General features: G+C 36.1%; 2 protein-coding genes across 2 annotated transcripts in view; both read left to right on the top strand.

Moving 5' to 3' along the window:
• The window catches only part of nktr (natural killer cell triggering receptor), a 150,688-nt gene that overhangs the window by 46,229 nt on the left and 84,634 nt on the right, over positions 1-19,825 (top strand). The gene's annotated exons all lie outside the window — the stretch shown is intronic.
• vipr1b (vasoactive intestinal peptide receptor 1b) overlaps positions 6,432-19,825 on the top strand; it is a 60,512-nt gene continuing 47,118 nt past the window's right edge. Inside the window, exon 1 of the mRNA XM_059524657.1 lies at positions 6,432-6,736. Within this exon, the coding sequence (XP_059380640.1) occupies positions 6,680-6,736 (57 nt within the window). The 5' untranslated portion in view covers positions 6,432-6,679. The remainder of the gene's footprint in view (positions 6,737-19,825) is intronic.

The raw sequence follows: 19,825 nt of genomic DNA, 5'->3' as shown, positions 1-19,825 counted from the left end.
AAAACTAGTGCATCTGCCATAACCTAGAGGGAACAACAGTATCATGTGCCATGGGATTTCTAACACCAGGTGGTAGAACATTAATGGCGGTGAATCCTAACACAGCCGCTCTAACTCTTAACACACTGGCTATTACAGAGGAGAACAATAAAGGTGCTGTCTGCTTCAGTTCAGGCTTTGTGGTTTAATTAGTCTCATATAAATGGGCTGTTTAGGAGTGCGATCTGTGACCATGCGGTCCCTGTACCCTTGAAAAGCTCAATAAGCTGCAGTACTCCAGCTATGGGGTCCTGCTCTCATGCCGGCAGGATAATGACCTCTGGGAGGATCCGTCGCTTCTTTTGAAAGTCAAAAGCAGATGCCACTTTTATTTGGAAGTAGCTCTGGGAAGCGAATAGATGAATGGTAAATGACTGCAATCCACAATGTATGATTTAACAGCAACATCAAAGACATGTTGCCAAATAATAGCCTGGAGATCTTTTATACATTTTTAGTATATAGGAAAAAAATGTATGCACCCCTGGCTCCTGGACTTCCGTAGATCACACTTTTACTGCTCTACATTTCCCTTCTCTTGGTGTCACAGTCTCAACATGGAATAAAATCATTCTCACTTCTGACCTTATCTGTCACTTCAAAAAGGAATCTGACCTCAAACCAGGATGAAATCCGTTCTCAATCACGATCCTTGCATGACATACCCATCTGTCTGCTTTGGATTGATATCAAAAACAAAAAGTAAGGTTCTTAGGTGTGTTTGGACCCCAGTTAAAATAAAATAAAAAAGTTTAATGCAGGGTAAGAATAACCAAAACCCCTTTTGCAACAAAACTGCCTCAACATATTGCAGTTGGTATTAAAATTCTGCAAAAACAGTGAGTATATGGCTTCTCTGCTTCTGAAACTATTTTTATTTTTGACTGACATCTCCAAGTCCTCTGACTTTTTCCTTTTTTTTTTGTACATAATGCCCACTTTTAACGATTAAAACTATTTTTTACAGAATTCAAATCTAGTCTTGCCCTACATTTTTTTTTCGCATTGAAAATAGTTTTGTATAGAAAAATAGATGAATGGGTTGCAAAAAATGTGCTACTTTAAAAAAAAAATCTTATACAGGGTTAAAGAGAACCAAATGAGAATAACTTTTGTAAAATTAGGAGCATATTTCTCCACCAGTAGACTTAATATATTACGAACGTCTCAAACATTCACAGACTTAATATTCCAGCTATGCAACCCTTACTTCTAAAGACAAACTTGGCTAATTAATGTTTAGTGAACAGTTTGGGTCTAAAAATATCTATTCACCTCTGAATGTCCATTATGCTGTCAAGGCTATTTAGTACTGGACTGGCGCTGTGAAGTGCGAGGTTGTCATATTTTCCAAAGCACCCTATTTTCACATGGTTTATAATGTCTCCTGTGTGGCTCCTCATTCCTCAGCCCCATTCTGTAAACAAACACATATTATTATGGTTACTTGATTGTCCACTAAGCTCCAATTGTGTGCTTACTGCACATAAAATGACTTCTATAAATAGACAAGGTGAAAGTTCTGCCATGGCAGCAGTTCTGTGGTCATTTGGGCCCCGTAACCAGTCTAATTGTGTTTATAGGTGCGAGTTGTGTATGATGGGAGGTTCTGTGTGAAGAGAAACTTGTGAACAGTCCCTGTGAAACATATAACAAGACCAGTATCACAATGATGTTGCTTTGATAGACCTATATATTACAATTTTGGACACAGGAGTTAGTTCGTCTATTTTTAATCGGCCAATGAAAATGGTTCCAAATGAAGCCACTGCAAAATAAACTACTGTGCGTTTGTGAATGAATTGATGAATCATTTAAGTGAATGTTTCAATGACTCACTTTTATAAAACCATACAGAGAGTAGACACTTGTTTTGTTCCCTTAATGAATCTTTTTTAAAAAACAAATCAGTTGAATTATGACTCACTCAGAAAAATGAAAAACAGTTTATCATAAATATTTACAAAAAACATTGATTTATATATTTATATGCATAACTGTTTTGGGTAACACTTTATTTTGATAGTCCACTTTAGACATTCTACTAATTATAAGCAACTTTGTAACTACATATCAACTAACTACCATTAGAGTAATAGTAAAATGTCTGTTTAATCTGCTAACACTTTGTTTTGATGGTCACACAACACATATTCTAACTTTGCAAGTACATGTCAGTTTATTCTACTAACCCTAACCTAACAATCTACTAATACTCTAATTAAATTGAGTTGGCATGCAGTTGCAAATTAAGTGCAAATTAAATAAATGCTTTCAACTGATTTTATGGTTAAATGTAATACAAATACATTATTTATTACTCATTAATCTTAACACACTCATAAGCTCTTGGTTGTTTGCACACTTCACTCTAAGAACAATTTGTCATCTATGCTTGCCAGTGTTCCAAAACAGAAGTTTTTTTGTGCATAATAATGTACTGAGAAATGATTGTAAAATGAGAACAGGCTGCTCACATGTTAAAGTTCTTACATAAAAAAATTCATCTGCTACACTTTCATCTAATGTAATACATGGCTATGAAGGCTATACAAGGTCAGTATGTAAAGTATAATTCTCTGCTTTCCATCAGATTGTTTACACTACTGGTGAAAGCGTTTCTGTTCATTGTTACTGATTACTTCAGTGGGATCATTAAGTTGACGCCTAATAATTTTTAACAATTAAGTGATTGTTAAAAAAAACTATGTTGGCGCCTACTGCAAAATTACAACTCATTTACAAGTCTCAGTGAGTGATTTTAAACAGCAATGAGTAATGACATTCTGCCTGAACACAACTAACTTTTTGTTAATTACTGACTGGCACATTTTCTTCCACACATATACACTTGCTAAACAAGATGGTTACTTTTTACAGAAGCCTTGAAATATTATCACTAATGACGTATCCGAGATTTAAATGAATCTTTCTAAAGTAACTTCTGTGGTAATTTTCACTTACTCTCCAAGGAAACAGATGCTTTTAGTTTTTTTGTGAAGAGGTGCTGAAAATAATGTCTGGCACTTTAGAATCCCCACACTTTCCTTAGCCTCAAAGGAACTTTATCCAAACAGGTTTCATTGATTGGTTGTGGAATATGGCAAACAGGAACTTTGAAGAAAGTCATCTTGTGCCCACATTTTGGTCATGATCGTCAAAGGGCATGTCAATTAAAATGTGAATCTTCCCTTCTAGTTTTTTAACTTCCAAGCGCTATACTGAGTGACAAAGCTTTTTTTAAGGCTTCTTGGGCCATTAAGTTTGAGGGGCTCTGGGAAATGATGCATGGAAATAGAAGGCAGACTCATCTATATTTAGCATGAGCCCAGTGAGGTATAATTTATCGATATATGCCAATTTGAGTGAGTGCTTTTGACATACAGTACCTCACCCTTAGTTCTTCATCTGAACAGATGAAATTATTGTGACGTCAACCAGAAAACAACACTTCTGGGTTATAAGGGGACCAGGTTTTAGTGGTGGTAGTACATTCTAACGAAAAAGGTTCAGATACTTTTTCTTACCATTGTACAATTTGTAACACTGCTCATACTATGTTTCTGAAATATCAGGTGCAGTATTCTAGTATGCTTTCCCAATTTCAGCCTGGGTCGCATCATTGGTTTTCAGCCTATTATTTGTTATTATAGTTGTGTTTTAATAAAATCAGACATTTGTGACTGTGTGTTATGCTTCAGTGAAATGAAAATCTACCAACATCAGATAGCACTAGCAAAATTTGAAGTTCTAAAACAGTTCTTTTCTAGGTGTGGCACCTGAAAGTGTTGCCGAAATGTTTGTTTTGTAAATAGCGACTTCTTCGCAGCCATGAGCGCTGAAAAAAAATGAACGTCAAGAGTTTTCAGTAGGTAGGGGAAAATTGTGCCCTATCTTTTTCAGTCAGATCTGAATAAGTACAATGGAACCCAAAGGTAAAAATCTGCATAAGAATACACCTTCCCTTGCTGACCCAACCCTTGAATGGTTATGCAATTAAGATTCTCATTTGCTTTGCATTTTCAAGTAACTAAAACTCTAGAGTGAATATGTGTCTTGCATATTTTAAACCCAAGTAAGACCTTATAATGCAACATTTTCATGTATTTTCAACATTTTCATGTATTATCCTTTTAATTGCTTGGTAGAAAGCTTAATATGAAAAGCAGTAAAGATAGTATGAGACTAAATTAAGAACAATAAATGCACAAACTAATGGTGACTAACACTACAATGAAATGCAATGCACAGTAGTTGTGTCAGTCACTCCTGTTAAAGGAATAGTTCACCCAAAAATGAAAATCTGCTGAAAAATTTTGTCAGAATGAGTTTATTTCTTCATTGGAACAGATTTGGAAAAATTTAGCATTACATCACTTGCTCACTGGATAGTCTAAGTGAATGGGTGCCATCAGAATGAGAGTTCAGGTGATTAAACCATCTCACTGTTTTAACTTTAAACTTCTGGCTAAAAATATACCACTCTATAATCTATAATAATAATAATACTTCCATCTCCAATGCTTAATAAAGTCAATCCCTGTTGTCTTCTCACATCAAAAATTATAGACATATTTGTTTTGAACTGTTTTGTTTTTTGTGTGCATTTCTCTACTGATTCAGATGAGAGAAAGCTAAATTCTGGATTTTTAAAATGTCCTGATGCATTTATTTATTAAAAACACATTTTACTTGTGATGTTTTTATTAGCTGTTTGGACTCTCATTCTGACAGCACCCCTTTCACTGCAGATGATCTATTGGTGATATAACACTAAATTTCTCCAAATATACTCAGATGAAGAAACAAACTACGTCTACATCTGGGGTGATTACATTTCCAGTAAAGTTTTCTTAATAAAATTTGAAATGCTGTGTAACTGAATCAATGACATAAATGATGCTGTACATCACTGAAAGCCACATTTGAGTAATTTAATGATAGCAGTAGTTGTAAACAAGTATGCATGAACAAAGCAGCCGTAATGTGATCTCGGGCACATTAACTCCGCACTTTTAATGAATGAGCATTCAGACATTCGTCCTCAGGAAATAGATCGACTGATTCTGTTTGATGAGATGTCACATGCATAATAAGCCTCAGGAAAAATGCTGCATGCTCAGAATGGAGGTTCCTCAATAACTGCATGCACAGGAGAGCATTTCAATCACTGAACAGTCAGAAGTGGGGTGGCTGATCCTCAGTGGTGTCAACAGATATTTCACTGAGTATTTTTTCTCCAAATTTGATTTAGTTAGTCTAAATGGAAAATTATTAGAATGAGCTCTCTTCTAAGACACAGAAATGAGCTTATTTATCACAAGACCAGCTGCATCCAGCATCACATGCACACAAATGAAAGATAATCTTATCTCTAAACCATTGTTATATCAATAAATCAACATATATGTAATTTAATTGAGAAACTTGACCATGGCTAGATAGGCAGATATGTATGTATATATGTATGTGTGTGTGTACACACATACAGTAATAGACATGAATAGCAAAACCTGAATTAATGCTAGTTAATTAGTAATTGTTCTTGTTGAAAAGCTCTCTTAAACTAATTGCAGTAATTTCTGATTTAAAAGTACAGGGACTATAAATCAGCATTGTGATGGATCACTCTGTGAAACAGAACATAACAACATATTAATCAAGGCACTTATATAATAAACATGCATCCAGAATAATGGATTCTAGCAGTGTTTTAATTACATTAGTTGGTCTCTGAATATTCATCAGATGACATTCCCAATCAATCAGTGCCTTTTCCTTGAGAATGGCACTTAACCTCAGGTTGATCCAGCAATTATTATACAATTTATAGAGTTAAAAGTCACTTTGGATAAGATGTGTCTGCTAATGACAAAGAAAGCATAATTAGCATGTATATATTTTTTGAATTCTTTAGTCGAAGAACATCCTCTCAGGATGTTTGGACAAAGATGTTGATCCAGGAACATGTTGCACTTGGTAAAACCAGGTCCTGCTTAACGATATAGAAAAGACAACTCCATCAGAAAGCCTAAAAACATATGAAATATGAAATTAAATATAATTTTTCTTCGTAATTATAAGTAATTCTTACAAGAGGACCCTTACAAGAGGACCCTTCAAAAGCTTAATATATTTTGTATACCGTGATAAACAATTTTATTAAATGGCATCCTCCTGCTAACCAAAAAGCTCAAACAAGAGTAATTTACTGCAGCCAGGGGTACACAAAGAGCAGACACATTCAGATTTCTTTTATTGCTTTCGCACTGACGCAACAAAGACACTCGTAAGCCGATGACGAACAAGAGTGATGCCGTCTTTGTCTCATTTATTGTCAATATATCGCAAGACAAGTATAGTGAAGCTGTAAAGCTCCTCTGGTGGTCTGACTGTGATTCGCTCATTGGTCGCTGAACTGTCAGCGGCTCGAGCGACGATAAGAGCCACTCACCCGCACGGCTCCTGTGATGTTCCCTCATCCCATCTTGATAGGTTTTGCTCCTCTGTCAACACCGTGTCCGACGAGACAGTTTGACTGAGTTTACTTTTACGCGCTTGTGAGAAAAGCAGGAGAACTTTATGGATTTCAAAGTTTTATAGGCTACTACGAACATTTACGGAAGAAAAAGCAGCTGCGATGGACGCCCCAAAATTGGTTTTATTGGTTTCAACATTGAGCTCCTTGTTTTCCCCGGTAAGTGTTTGTTTTATGTTATGGTCATTTAAATAGCATACTGTATACATTTAGTTATTGTTTCACGTGCAGTCAGAGAAACCGTTGGCGTGGTTACGTTTTAATGTAGGCTAGCCTATATTAAATCTATGTGATGTGAAGTAACCTATATTTAATTTGTGGAGGGATATAACATTATGGACCTCGCATATTTAGTAAAAACCATGACTGTGACTAGAAAGCCATCAAGAAGTTGGATGCTGATTCGAGAATGGAGTAGGCTAGTGCGCGCACACGGCACGAGCGAAGGAGCAGAGTATTTTACTTTAAAAAGGCATGATAATGTGGACTTTAGCAAGTTATGTTTAATGTATATAACATGTAAGAGACCCGTGATTACTTTTTGTGTTAAACGTGTAAAACTTTTAACCTCCTGGAAGCGGTGAGAGGACCTGTCCAGATAGCGAGGAGTCATCTAACGTAGAAAATGACTTTTGAGTTAAATTTAAATGTTAAATTATTTAGGCATCAATAATAAACATTTTTAACCACGCGAGGTCATAATATTAATTCCCCATCCTGTATTCGTCTGTTTTATTGATTTTTACGCATTTTATTGATTCACTAGCACGTCTCCGTACATTCACCTCAGCGAAGGCTTATTCATTGCCCATTGTACTATATAAAATGACAACAAATAGGTTCCCACAGGAACTTTATGCTGAGATTTTTTTAAATAGCTGTTATTATGATCAGTTTGCTATCTAACTTTCTATCTAATATTAATGTATTTTCAAAGTGTTTCATATGCAAATTGTATTTTTAGTAATTTATTAATTTATACATTTTTAATATCAAATGGCTAAATCCACAGGTTTATTAACGGCTTGCTTCCATCTAAACAGATATGTGCTGAATTTATCTATCTATCTATCTATCTATCTATCTATCTATCTATCTATCTATCTATCTATCTATCTATCTGTCTGTCTGTCTGTCTGCATGCAGAATAATCCATGTAAAATCATGAGATTCACAAATGTTCTTATTAACAGAAAAATTAGGCACTTTGCAAAACCGGAATGTTGTACAGTTGTGGTTGAACTATGACACACATGGCAATTGTAACCCCAAGCATTCGCTGATAGTGTAAATCATACACTTCAGTGTTCACAAAAGCCTCTTATCTGCACTTTTTGCACACTTCACCCTCTTGAATTATTGATAAATGCCGCAGTGGTCTGCCACTCTCACCATCGCTAGATGTCACAACCTGAATGAAAAGACATTTTGCTACTGACTCAGGAATGAAATGTACCAAAATTCAGCTAAAAGAATTCTTTAGGAGACAGTCCTGCTGCTATTTATTTAAGCAAAAATGGGAATTCATGATGAATAGCATGTTAGAGGATGTTTCACAAATTAGAAAACCAGCACACTTGATTGAGAGCAACCAGTTGCAGTGCAGTAGAGGTGTCAAAGTGTATTTTTAAATGCATTTGTTTAAATTTCGACACATTATCAGCATGTAATTGAGTTGTGTGATATAAGAAGCTGTGGATTTTAAATACTCTTAACCTTTGGAGGACTGTAGTGTTTGATTAAGATTTGTGCTTTGCTTTATAGATAGCTAGTTGGCATTACCTCAGCTTCCTGTTCTTATCAGCAGTTTTCCAAATGATGTAACATGTTTAACATTTGAAATGAAACTTAAGCTGTCTTTGTAAGGATGGCATCTGCCACTGTATTTTTTCACAAATTTTCTTTATTTTAAGGTCAGCAAGCTTTTAATGGTGCTTGTTTTCAAACTGATGATAAAATCTTGACACTCGGCTTCATTAAAGATAAATGAATGCGTGTTTCACACACGTACACTGAATTCTAATGGTCCTGGAGAAAAACATTTAAAGACAAGAAAATAATTATTATGCGTGAGACAATTTTCAAATGACAGGCTTGTAATCACTTAAATCAAGGTTATTCTAGTAGCATTGAGATACTTTTATATTTTTTATTATTTTGAATTAGTTTTTCATGAGTATTTTAATTTTAGTTAAAGTTTTAGTATTTTGTCATAATTATTAGTTGTTGTTTTTAATGTTTATATATTTTTCACTCATATTTATTTCAGTTTTAATTAGTTGTATTATTTTTTTCTCACTTGATAGTCTGTGAAATAAAGTGTGACATTAACAAATTTCCACTTTCCTCAAAGAATTTGATTTTGCTTAAAGTGCATATTATGTAAAACTAGGTCTAAAATAAGATTTCCCTGAAAAGTTATCAGCAAATGTCTAAAAAAAAACAAAACAAAAAACATTATACCTAAAAGATAAACTCATTATACTACAATTGCTTTTAAGAACAAAAAATCTTATTGCTTTCAGTTGCAGTTTCTCATCTTTGTCAAGAAAATGGCCATTAGGAAACAAACGAGGAGTTTCACAGCTGGAGATTTACATGCGTCATGATAATGAGGTTTTATTGCAGCATGCAGCATTCCTGATGCAAAACTATGCCTTCTTGTTTGCTGTAAAAAAGGATCAACATGCTTTGATATAATAAAAAGATTTAGATTCATATTTTGATAAAAGGGTTCTTTTAGGTAATTTTTTTGCTAAAAGTTTAGTTTCTTTTTTGCGCATGAACCCAGTCGTGTCTTTACACAGTAGGAAACAAATGCTTTAGGCAGCAGACTGTGTGGAGAAAGTTTTCCCCACAGATTATAAGAGTTACTCACTTTCTGAAGAGCTAGTTCAGGAAGCTTTAGATTTTCTCAAGTCGTCTGACTATCTGTTCACTCCCTCTCCCAAGAACACTCCCACCAACTCCCAAACCCCATAATGCACTTCTGTCCACCTTACTTACTCATGAAGAATAGAGGTGAGACACCTATTGCTCAAGCACCATGACAACGTCCTTCATCTGTGTTCTGTATAACCCACTATATTTATAGCGCTGTTCATGTGTGAAATAAAAAAGCTTAATGTCTTTCACTCACTTAGAGTTTCATGTTTCTCAGGTTGCTGAGTTGCTCTATCAATCTGAGCACCCATATGTGCAAGGCAATTGCTGTGATCGAAATCACCCCCTATACCCCTCATTTACTATTCCCTTTATTAGTCCACTAATAGAGTGGATGAAAACAGACACTGGGTGTCACTTATGCAATTTGTGCTTGCTGTTTAATTATTATTAGAAAACTTAGTAAGCTGGCAGCTCCATTAGTAATGAAAATATTTATGTTGAACTCAGTCATGAAAACTAGCATGTATAAAGTGCCATTCAACTATTTAATATGTTTAATTTGGAAAATGGATAATTCAACTGCAGTCACCTTCTTCTTCACCATCTTATGGCAAGATTCAGTAATTCATTTGGCTAAGACACTCACAGTGCATTTTGGGTATTGTTTAACCTTTGAGTTGAATATACATTGTACATTTGTTATTGCAGTGTTATTGCAATAATACACTAATTGATGGTATATGTGGTGATTTTAGATACAGCTAATCATCTTTTAAAAAAATCAATAAATCAATAAAGAAATTGATGCATAATTTGAGAAAATAATCAATCAAACAAGCAATCAATTATAAAGTGGATAAATAGATGAAATCAAAAATAACTAAAATAATAACATAATAATAATAAATACATAATAATGAATGAATGAATAAAAACACATAAATGTAGAATTTCGGATAAAATTGAATACCGATGGGTCCTATCATACGCCTGGCACAATGCGGTAGTGATGCGCGGGTCGGCTTTTTTTCCAATCGCGGGTTCCTCTTTTCTGAAATTATTTGGCCCGCCCCAGCCCGCCCCGCAAATAAAGTAAAATTTCTTGACCCGCCCCGCCCCGCGCATCGGGGACATCACGGAGTAATGTTGCTGCTTAGACGTTCGTACTGTAACCTTATCAAAGAACCTAATAAAATATGAAAATATATATTCCAAATATTTAATATAGGCTATAGGGAATTACACTAGTGATGGTTCGTACGTGAACGAATATTTTAGGTGAACAAATCATTCTCGTTCACCAAATCCATTGACTCATATTTCACGTTCACTGAAGTTCTTCCCTCCACAGCAGTGCGCGAGCTCTGCACTATTAGCAGCGCATGCGCAGCCCGTGAACAGCTCTGTGAACTGTTTCATCCTGTCAAAGAGTTACTCAAGATGTGACGGAGCATGTGATTTGTTGAATGTAGTGAACGAATACGATCTTCTCATAGGTAAACAAGTTGAATGAACTGATACATCTTGTTCGAGAACGAAATGAATGAGAGTATACAGGGACAGTCGGCCAAGCATGTAAATCTCGATCAGCAATCAGCAGATACAAAGCGCAGTTATAGATGCACATACACATGTTTTCGTATTTAGCATACAGAACATAACTCCACGTTTAATCCCCGATTTATTAATGTGAATATATAATATATGAACTGTCTGACCAAACAATTAAAATGTTTAATTATGCAAGAAAACCTTGTGCTTTGTTCATCGGAACAACTTTTTTAGACTATTTATTTAATGCGATCATACACACACTTTAATAAAGCCAAATCAGTTTTTGTCACAAGTAAATACGTTCGTTGACTTAAGACATAACACAAGACACACTTTTTCGCCACCTGCTGTGGCGTGTTTGTGTAATATGAAGAAATGGTCACTGAACAAATCAGTGAACAAATCCGAACGAATCATTTTGGTGAACGAACTGAAAATAAACGAATCTCTTGAAAGAATCTAAATTTCCACCACTAAATTCCACGCAACATAAATGGATATTTTAAAATTTTGTTTTTAGTGACCCGCCCCAACCCGCCCCGCAAATAAAGTGCCCATTTCTTAACCCGCCCCGACCCGCGTCACTATAATGCGGCACCAGGCGCGATACAATAGTTTTTTTGCTAGTTTCAGCCCGACACAGTTATCATTTTCACGTCCTGTGCCATGTTGTTTAAATAGCAAATGCATTTGCATACATTTGTGCGCCTATGGATGTGCTGATCTGAAAACGAGGTATGTTCAGGCCCGTTGTTGGCGCATTGCTATTTTCAGGAAACTGAATTAGACTGCGCCATTAACCAACTAAAACCTGGTCTAAAATCAATGGCATAGTAGCCTATTTTTGTTTTTTGTTTTTTAAAGAGCACATTAGTAATATGTACCTATAGGCTGATCAACAACGCATGTACACTCTGCTTATTTCACACACGGATGCGCAGCAGCACACAAACATGGCAAATATTTAGGATTACAATGTAAAAGATTATTATTGTGTTGGCTACATAAATATAAAAATGCAACACGGGCAGCTCAGTTTTCTTTCTGGAGACGCGTTCAGTCATTGCTCTTGCAAATTCCGCCATGTAAATAGTGAATCCACCATAGCGCGAGCGCAACTGGCTCTTAAATGGAATGGGATGAGATCCATCCAGTTACATCATATCTTTCTATATCTTTAAAGATGGTGCTATATAGCAACTTAAACACTCCAAAGAACTGCTTAAGAACCATTACAGGTTCTTTATAGGTGCTATATAGCACTTAAATTGGTTCCCTTATTATTACGAGCCAAATAATCAATTACCGGTGCTATATAGCACGACAACTACCACAAAAAAAACACTGAAGAACCAATTTTTTTTTGTGTATGGCAAATTGATTGATAACATTATTTTATCTTATCTTATTTTATATGATATTATCTGTCTGTCTATCTCTCTTTCTGTCTGTGTCATTTATCCCCATGTGACAGTGCTGGTTTGGTCTTGTCTAGATTGTTTTGTAGACATATTTTCTGTGCCTATAAAGGTTGTGTTAGTGTGAAGTCATTTAAACAGCTGCTGGAAACTCCCCCGAACACTGGTGTCATGCTTTGGTCATATACAAAAGTTTTATAATAACAAAACCTGACGTGTTGTTATTATATAGTAGTTGAAGGTTCTCAGTGTTATGGAGTGGCAGAAAATTCCCCAAAAACTTCTCTTATCTAAATTCTTGGTGTGACAGAGAGCAGATGCAGCAAACATGCAGCAAGTTTATGGCTGTCTCTGGGGTGGTCATTTATGACTCCTCTCTGCATAGTCTGCTGACTGATTAACTTGGGGTTTTTACTTACAGCTGCAGTGTGAGTATGCAACAGACGTATTTCCTGTTTATTTAGGTTTTATATGCTCTTCCCCTTCCCTCTTTGCTCATAAATAGTATAGCTCTGAGCTTTTTGCCAGCAACAATATTTTTGTGGTCAACAGAGTACATAACAAGCCCACAGTCTCTCCAAATACCTGTAAAGAAAGCTGCACTACATAAACCGGCAACCCTTGCGAATCAAAATCATGGAGAACCTAACTGAAAGAATCTCAGCATGCAGTGAGTGCGCAAAATTAGGGAAACGGCAGTAGTTGAGGTTGGCCTTTGATTTTCGAGTGATTGTGCAGTGACCATTTACAAAATGGGGTGATCAGTGTTACTGTTGTTATACTTTCAATGTCATTGGCCTTGTTTTGTTAGCTTCCCTTGTGAGTTATAGACATGAGATTCATCAGAATCATTCCAGTTAACTATCCAGCACTATCCGGCCCCATGTCTTTAGTAGAAGTTTATTTATGTATTTATTTTATTATTTATTTAATCATTTTAATTGCTTGAAAAATTTTAAATGGAACCTTGCAGAAAAGGGAAAAAACAACCTGCAACTATTTCTTTTAGAAATATTAGATGACAGCAAGGAAGATTATGCATTAAAATGTTTTTCTTTTTCAGTGGAGACATGTGGGAGTGTATGCTCACCCTCAAAATGTACATTTGACAGATCTTCAAAGAAATTAGAGGACAAAAACATTAACTAAAATAATAGGGCGCCCTTGATGCACTGGTCCATGATTTTAGTATTTTTTTTTTTAAAAAAGCATCTCCGTGTGGGCAGGATACATTTTCAACCTTGAGGATGAAAACTGAATGAATGAATACTGAAAATTACAAAAAGTAATCGTCTGCAGGACAGTAATTTCTTTCTGTTCGCTTTCCTATTTGTCACATGTCTTTATTAGATCAGAGTTCTTTCAGCTTTTGAAACTATCAGAAAATCAGTGATTTTTAATTAATTCATTTGGACTATAAAGAAAAATCATGCAAAATATCATAAAGTATATTAGTCTATTGATTGACTGGGGTTCTCATCTCATGGCAGTGTAATATACTTTTAAACATTGTTCAGAAGTGTTATTCATTTCTTTATGTGTAAAGCATTTTGGTCCCATTTGGACTTATATACTTACATTTACATTAATAATTTGATACAATGCACTTATTGTGTACATGCATGTTTTTACATTGTACTTATATTTTAAAAAATACCTGCATGCAATTACATCTGTAATTAATTACTGTAATTACATTTATAATTACACTGTTGACCCATCCATTATACCTTAACCCACGCTTAAACCTACCCATACCACTAAACCTGTCCCTATCCTTACCAGTATCCCAGCTCAATAGCAGCAAAAGTGTTTTGCAATACAATATGAATACATCTTATTTTTGATGTAAGTATGTAGTAGTTATGGCCACTTAATATGTGGGACCAACATTTTTATTAAAAAAAATTACTGAGTGCACTTTTACCCAAAAGCATTATAAAAGAAGTTGCTTGAAAAAGACTGAACCCCAAACTAACTACAGAAGTAGAAAGTTTTTCTTTTTTTTTTCTTTAATCGGACAAATTTTTTCAAGTGATCATTGTTAATCACATTTATGGTTATAGAGCTGTTTCCTCTTGATTAAGGTCTAACTGCTATAAGACCCTTCATATTTGATAGATTATACCAGAGACAATTTATAAGAGACATGCCACTTCCTCAATCCTTCATTCAACTATATAAGGAAAACCAGTAACGGCAAAGATAGCGGTTGTATGCACATGCCCCGCCCCTCCCGCTGGAAAGCCAATCATCTGCTTTTAAAAGTCAAGCCGGGAAACATTTAAGCCTACCATCTGGTTCCACTGACATAGTTTTTCAGCGATTTTTATCATATTTTACTGCTGTTTCTATACATGCAGTTTTTATGTCCCGGTGACCAGTGAAAGTGCAGTTCTGACTCTCTGCCCATTCATTTAGATAGGAGCCTGGTCTTGTTAGTCTGAAATAGCTGCCCGGAGGCGTTGCCAAGATGGCGGCCGAGTGTCACGACTTGCCTAAAAGGACTTTGTTTATACTTATAATATACCACATTTACTTGTTATTGCTTCAAATTCAAACAGATAACTGAATGACCTTGCTGTTGACAAAAACAGTGTCCATTAGTGTCCAAGAGATTAGCCTTTTCTTTGAGGAGTAAAATGACATCATATGTTAATCCCAATGTAATCTGATATTTCTGTTCTCGTAGTACTTATAAGAAATAGTTCCCTGGCAGTACATTATTCCTGACAAAACACTGTTAAGTATTTCTGAATAGTCGTGATTTTGGAATATGCAGCATGCTGTGGCTACTCTGCCATAAGCAAAGTAATAGAGTGGAGTCAGTGGAGTGGTTCAGACTGAATAAGCTTTTTTTGCACTAAAATCTTTTTATCTGAACTGTTTGTTCACTTATTATATAGTTGTATTTTATATTTTATATTTGATCTAGATTTTTAGGCTCTACTGTTAGTGTTATCTGAATGCACCATGGGTCTGAGAGTAACGCAATTTCAATTGTCTGCATGTATGGTACTGTACATGTGGAAGAAATGACAGTAAAGCAGACTTGACTTGATTTGATGCATAAAATTGGAGTTTATAAATACTGCAGATCACCCATATGGATGGCATATAGCATGTTTTTACATTTTCTCACCAAAAGTGAGGCATCAATCCAGAAAGTATTTTAACAATTACACACGTCACCTTTAAATTGTAAACGAATCCCTGTTTCTCAGCCAGCTCTGTAACACTGCACTAGACAGTTTTAGGGAACATCTGCTTGCCAATTTGCCATTTGTTACTTTCTCACTATGTGCAGAATCTGCTGCTGCTGTCTACACTTACACTAACAGGCTTGAGCAGAGCGGTGCTGTTATCTGGCTCAGGAATGAGCATAGCAGGTTCGTCCCAGAGGTCAGCAGATGTTCCGATAAATTAGCTGAGGCACAGGACTTCATTATTCAGCTCAGCTGTGTATGTATTAGCCCTGCATGCTGTGTGTAGTGGTATTCGTTGAGGATTTAACCTAGATCAAAGCATGCACAGACCTACAGTCTTATTATTTTGATACCGACAAACTAAACATAATGTACATCCAGCTGTGCATTATCGCAAAAATAAACTTATCAGGTCTTGTATCATCCATAAGGGGTTTATTTAGCAAAAATGACCTGCTGACTATATTTTAGTTTGCTTATTTTATCTACTTTCTGATTAAAAGGTTTTTAAAATGTTAATTTGGATTAAATTATTTTATTTATAAGAAACTACAGAATGATATGAGAGTAATGAGCAAAAGAAATTGTAAGAAATCGGTCAATTGTGCGGTTTAGTCACCATTATATTATACTGTAGAATTACACATTTGACCAATCAGAATCAAGCAGTCAACTAGTTAATTCTCACTATTAACTAGTTGCTTATTAGCATGCCTATTACTATATTGGCTGTTTATGAATACAAAGCACCATATTCCGCATGACCATATTCTGCATCCCTAATCAATCAATTAAAAAGCAGCTAATTAGGAATTTACTGAGGCAAAGTTCTTAGGTAATGACCAGCATTAATTGCTTTAACTAATCTAATAATGACTGATTGATAATTACATAATCAATACAACATCAAGAATATATTAATTTAATTGTCTAATATTAATGCAAATAATGACCAGATTTTCCTCAATATAAACAGCATGTATTTTTAATGTATATTTGTAAGAACCTGGGCAACTTTGTGAAACTAATGCAAATGTTTTATTTACAGAGATTTAATGCAATTAAAAAGTCCTAAGACTCTTATTTTTTATTTAATTTATTATGCAGTGAAACAGGTCTCTAATCTGATCTCTAAAATTGCAGTACTTTTTTCCTTGTGTGTTTCTCATTTGGTGTGTAAATGAGAAGCTGTGTGGTTGATGTTCTGTCCCCAAGGTCTAGGTCTGAGTCACCGCATGGTCATTGTTTAAGGAACAAACCCTCGCCCTTCTATCTCTTTCTCTCAAATGTCACTGCATGGCTGACATTAAATAAATAGATCAATACCAACCATTTAGACTGTTTTAAGATTCTTAGGAAGAATATACTCTTTTATCAAAGCTAAAAGAGAAGTGTTGCCTGCACAGACATTTTCACAGGCTGACTTCTTTAGTGTTACTAAGGTCTGTCTCCATTGCTGGAAAAAAAGATACCCCTTTATTGTTTTTTGAGGGTTGCTGGCCAACCAACTAAACTAGCTAAACACTTGTTTGGCCAAGCTGGGAGACCAGCTAGACCATCTTAATCCAGCGTAGGCTAGATTTATCCAGTGAGAGGTGGATTACGAGGTGATATTTTTGGAAATAAGCTGTTTGAGAAAAAAAAAAGTGTAAAAACACAAGGCTTGGACCAGCTAATGACCATCTTACACCAACTATCATGTTCCAAAAACACAGCAATCCAGCCTAAAATGGATTTTGCAGCAGAGAATCCATATACTAAACAAAATGATAAGCACTTTGTTTTTGCCCCCATTTTTCACGAGCTGAACTCAAAGATCTAACACTTTTTCTATGTACACAAAAGGCCTATTTCACTCAAATGTTTTTCACTAATCTGTCTAAATCTGTGTTAGTGAGCACTTCTCCTTTGCAGAGATAATCCATCCACCTCACAGGTGTGGCACATCAAGACGCTGATTAGACAGCATGATTATTGCAAAGGTGTGCCTTAGGCTGGCCACAATATGGGGAAGTTGTGGCCTAGTGGTTAGAGAGTTTGACTCTGTGCATACAAAATGCCATCAATGCCATCTGTGTTCATTGTCCATAAAATACGCCTGCCCATACCATAACCCCACCGCCACCATGGGCCACTTGATCCACAACGTTGACATCAGCAAACCGCTCACCCACATGACGCCATACACGCTGTCTGCCATCTGCCCTACAGTGAAAACCGGGATTCATCCGTGAAGAGAACATCTCTCCAAAGTGCGAGACGCCATTGAATGTGAGAATTTGTCGGTTATGACAAACTGCAGTCCGGTCCAGACCCCAATGAGGACTATGAGCATGCAGATGAGCTTCCCTGAGACGGTTTCTGACAGTTTGTGCAGAAATCCTTTGGTTATGCAAACCAATTGTTACAGCAGTTGTCCGGGTGGCTGGTCTCAGACGATCTTGGAGGTGAAGATGCTGGATGTGGAGGTCCTGGGCTGGTGTGGTTACACGTGGTCTGCGGTTGTGAGGCCGGTTGGATGTACTGCCAAATTCTCTGAAACATTAAATTCACAGGCAACAGCTCTGGTGGAGATTCCTGCAGTCAGCATGCCTACTGCATGCTCCCTCAAAACTTGCAACATCTGTGGCATTATGCTGTGTGATAAAACTGCACATTTTAGAGTGGCCTTTTATTGTGGCCAGCCTAAGGCACACCTGTGCAATAATCATGCTGTCTAATCAGCATCTTGATATGCCACACCTGTCAGGTGGAAAGGAGAAGTGCTCACTGACACAGATTTGTGAACAATATTTGAGAGAAATAGGCCTTTTGTGTACATAGAAAAAGTCTTAGATCTTTGAGTTCAGCTCATGAAAAGTGGGGGCAAAAACAAAAGTGTTGCATTTATAATTTTGTTCAGTGTAGTTGAACCCTCGCAGATAATTTAAGCATAAACAGAAATATGTGAAGCGGAGTGTCCGCACTTTGCCAGGAATGCATCAGCGATCGGCCCGATGCCTGACCCACTGCTTTATTAGGTTGCTTTCACCCGCAATGGACCCTGCAATGCAGAGTAAGGAGTAATGCACCTCTATTATCTGGTGTAACTCTGAGAGGAAATATTTGTGCATATTTATTATTTGACGTATAGCAAACTGTTATTGCAATTTAGGCTTATCTCACTGTAAACAACCTCTTAATCTCTTTTATGTCCTCAGATGTAGAAGCTGCATAGAAATGTAAAACATAAAAGTGCATTTTCAAGGAACCAAATAATGTTACCAACCTTGACTACTACACTTTAGACTAAGAAGGCAATTATTAACTGAAGATAACTACTGTTGGTCAGTGTGTTTTTATTTTGTGTACTCTTCCCTTCCACTCCTGGTTTTACAGTGTTTTAAGCCACACAAGGTCAGATGATGCAATAAAAGTGTGATGGAATCTTCTGCTGGTGGGGATTATAGTTGCACGCATGGCTGATGATGGCAGTGAAGCAGCCTCTCACTGAGCTGACCCTATTATCCATGCACCAAAGTACCAGAGAGTGACAGCTGAAACTGAGTAAAAATAGCGCCTATATTTTCAGCATCATTTTTTGCTGCTCTTCTCCAAAACATTCATCATAAAATGCTGCTCCATCATTTAAATATTATTGACAATGTCACAGAGCAACTGTTTGTCATATGGCCAGGTCATCTATACCAGTTTGACTATATCTGAAAGAGCCCATGAAATCAGCTTCAAATATATATTGCCTTGTAAATGTATTCATACCCCATCATTTTTTTTAAACGTTTTATGTTGCTGCCTAATGTTGAACAGCTTTAAATTATTTTTTTCCCACATCAATCTGCACTTTATATTGACAAAGCAAAAACAGAATTGTCACAACTTCATAAATTTAATAAAAAAAAAAAAACTGAAATAAGTACGTTGCATAAGTATACATACCCTTAAATAAATATTTAGCTGAAGCACCTTTACAGCCTCAAGTATTTTTGGGTATGATGCGACAAGCTTTGCTCATCAGCATTTGGCAATTATCTGTCATTCTTCTCCTCACCTCTTCACCTCTCAAGCTCTGTCAGTTTGAATGCACATTTTTCAGGTTTCTCCAGAAATATTTGACTGGGTTCAATCCCAGGCTGTGGCTGGGCCACTCAAGGACATTAAAAGAGTTGTCTATAAGCCACTCTTGC

Source organism: Carassius carassius, chromosome 35, assembly GCF_963082965.1.
Source record: "Carassius carassius chromosome 35, fCarCar2.1, whole genome shotgun sequence".
Taxonomy (NCBI): domain Eukaryota; kingdom Metazoa; phylum Chordata; class Actinopteri; order Cypriniformes; family Cyprinidae; genus Carassius; species Carassius carassius.
The sequence above is the reverse complement of the archived record's forward strand: the minus strand, read 5'-3'. Positions and strand labels throughout refer to the sequence as shown.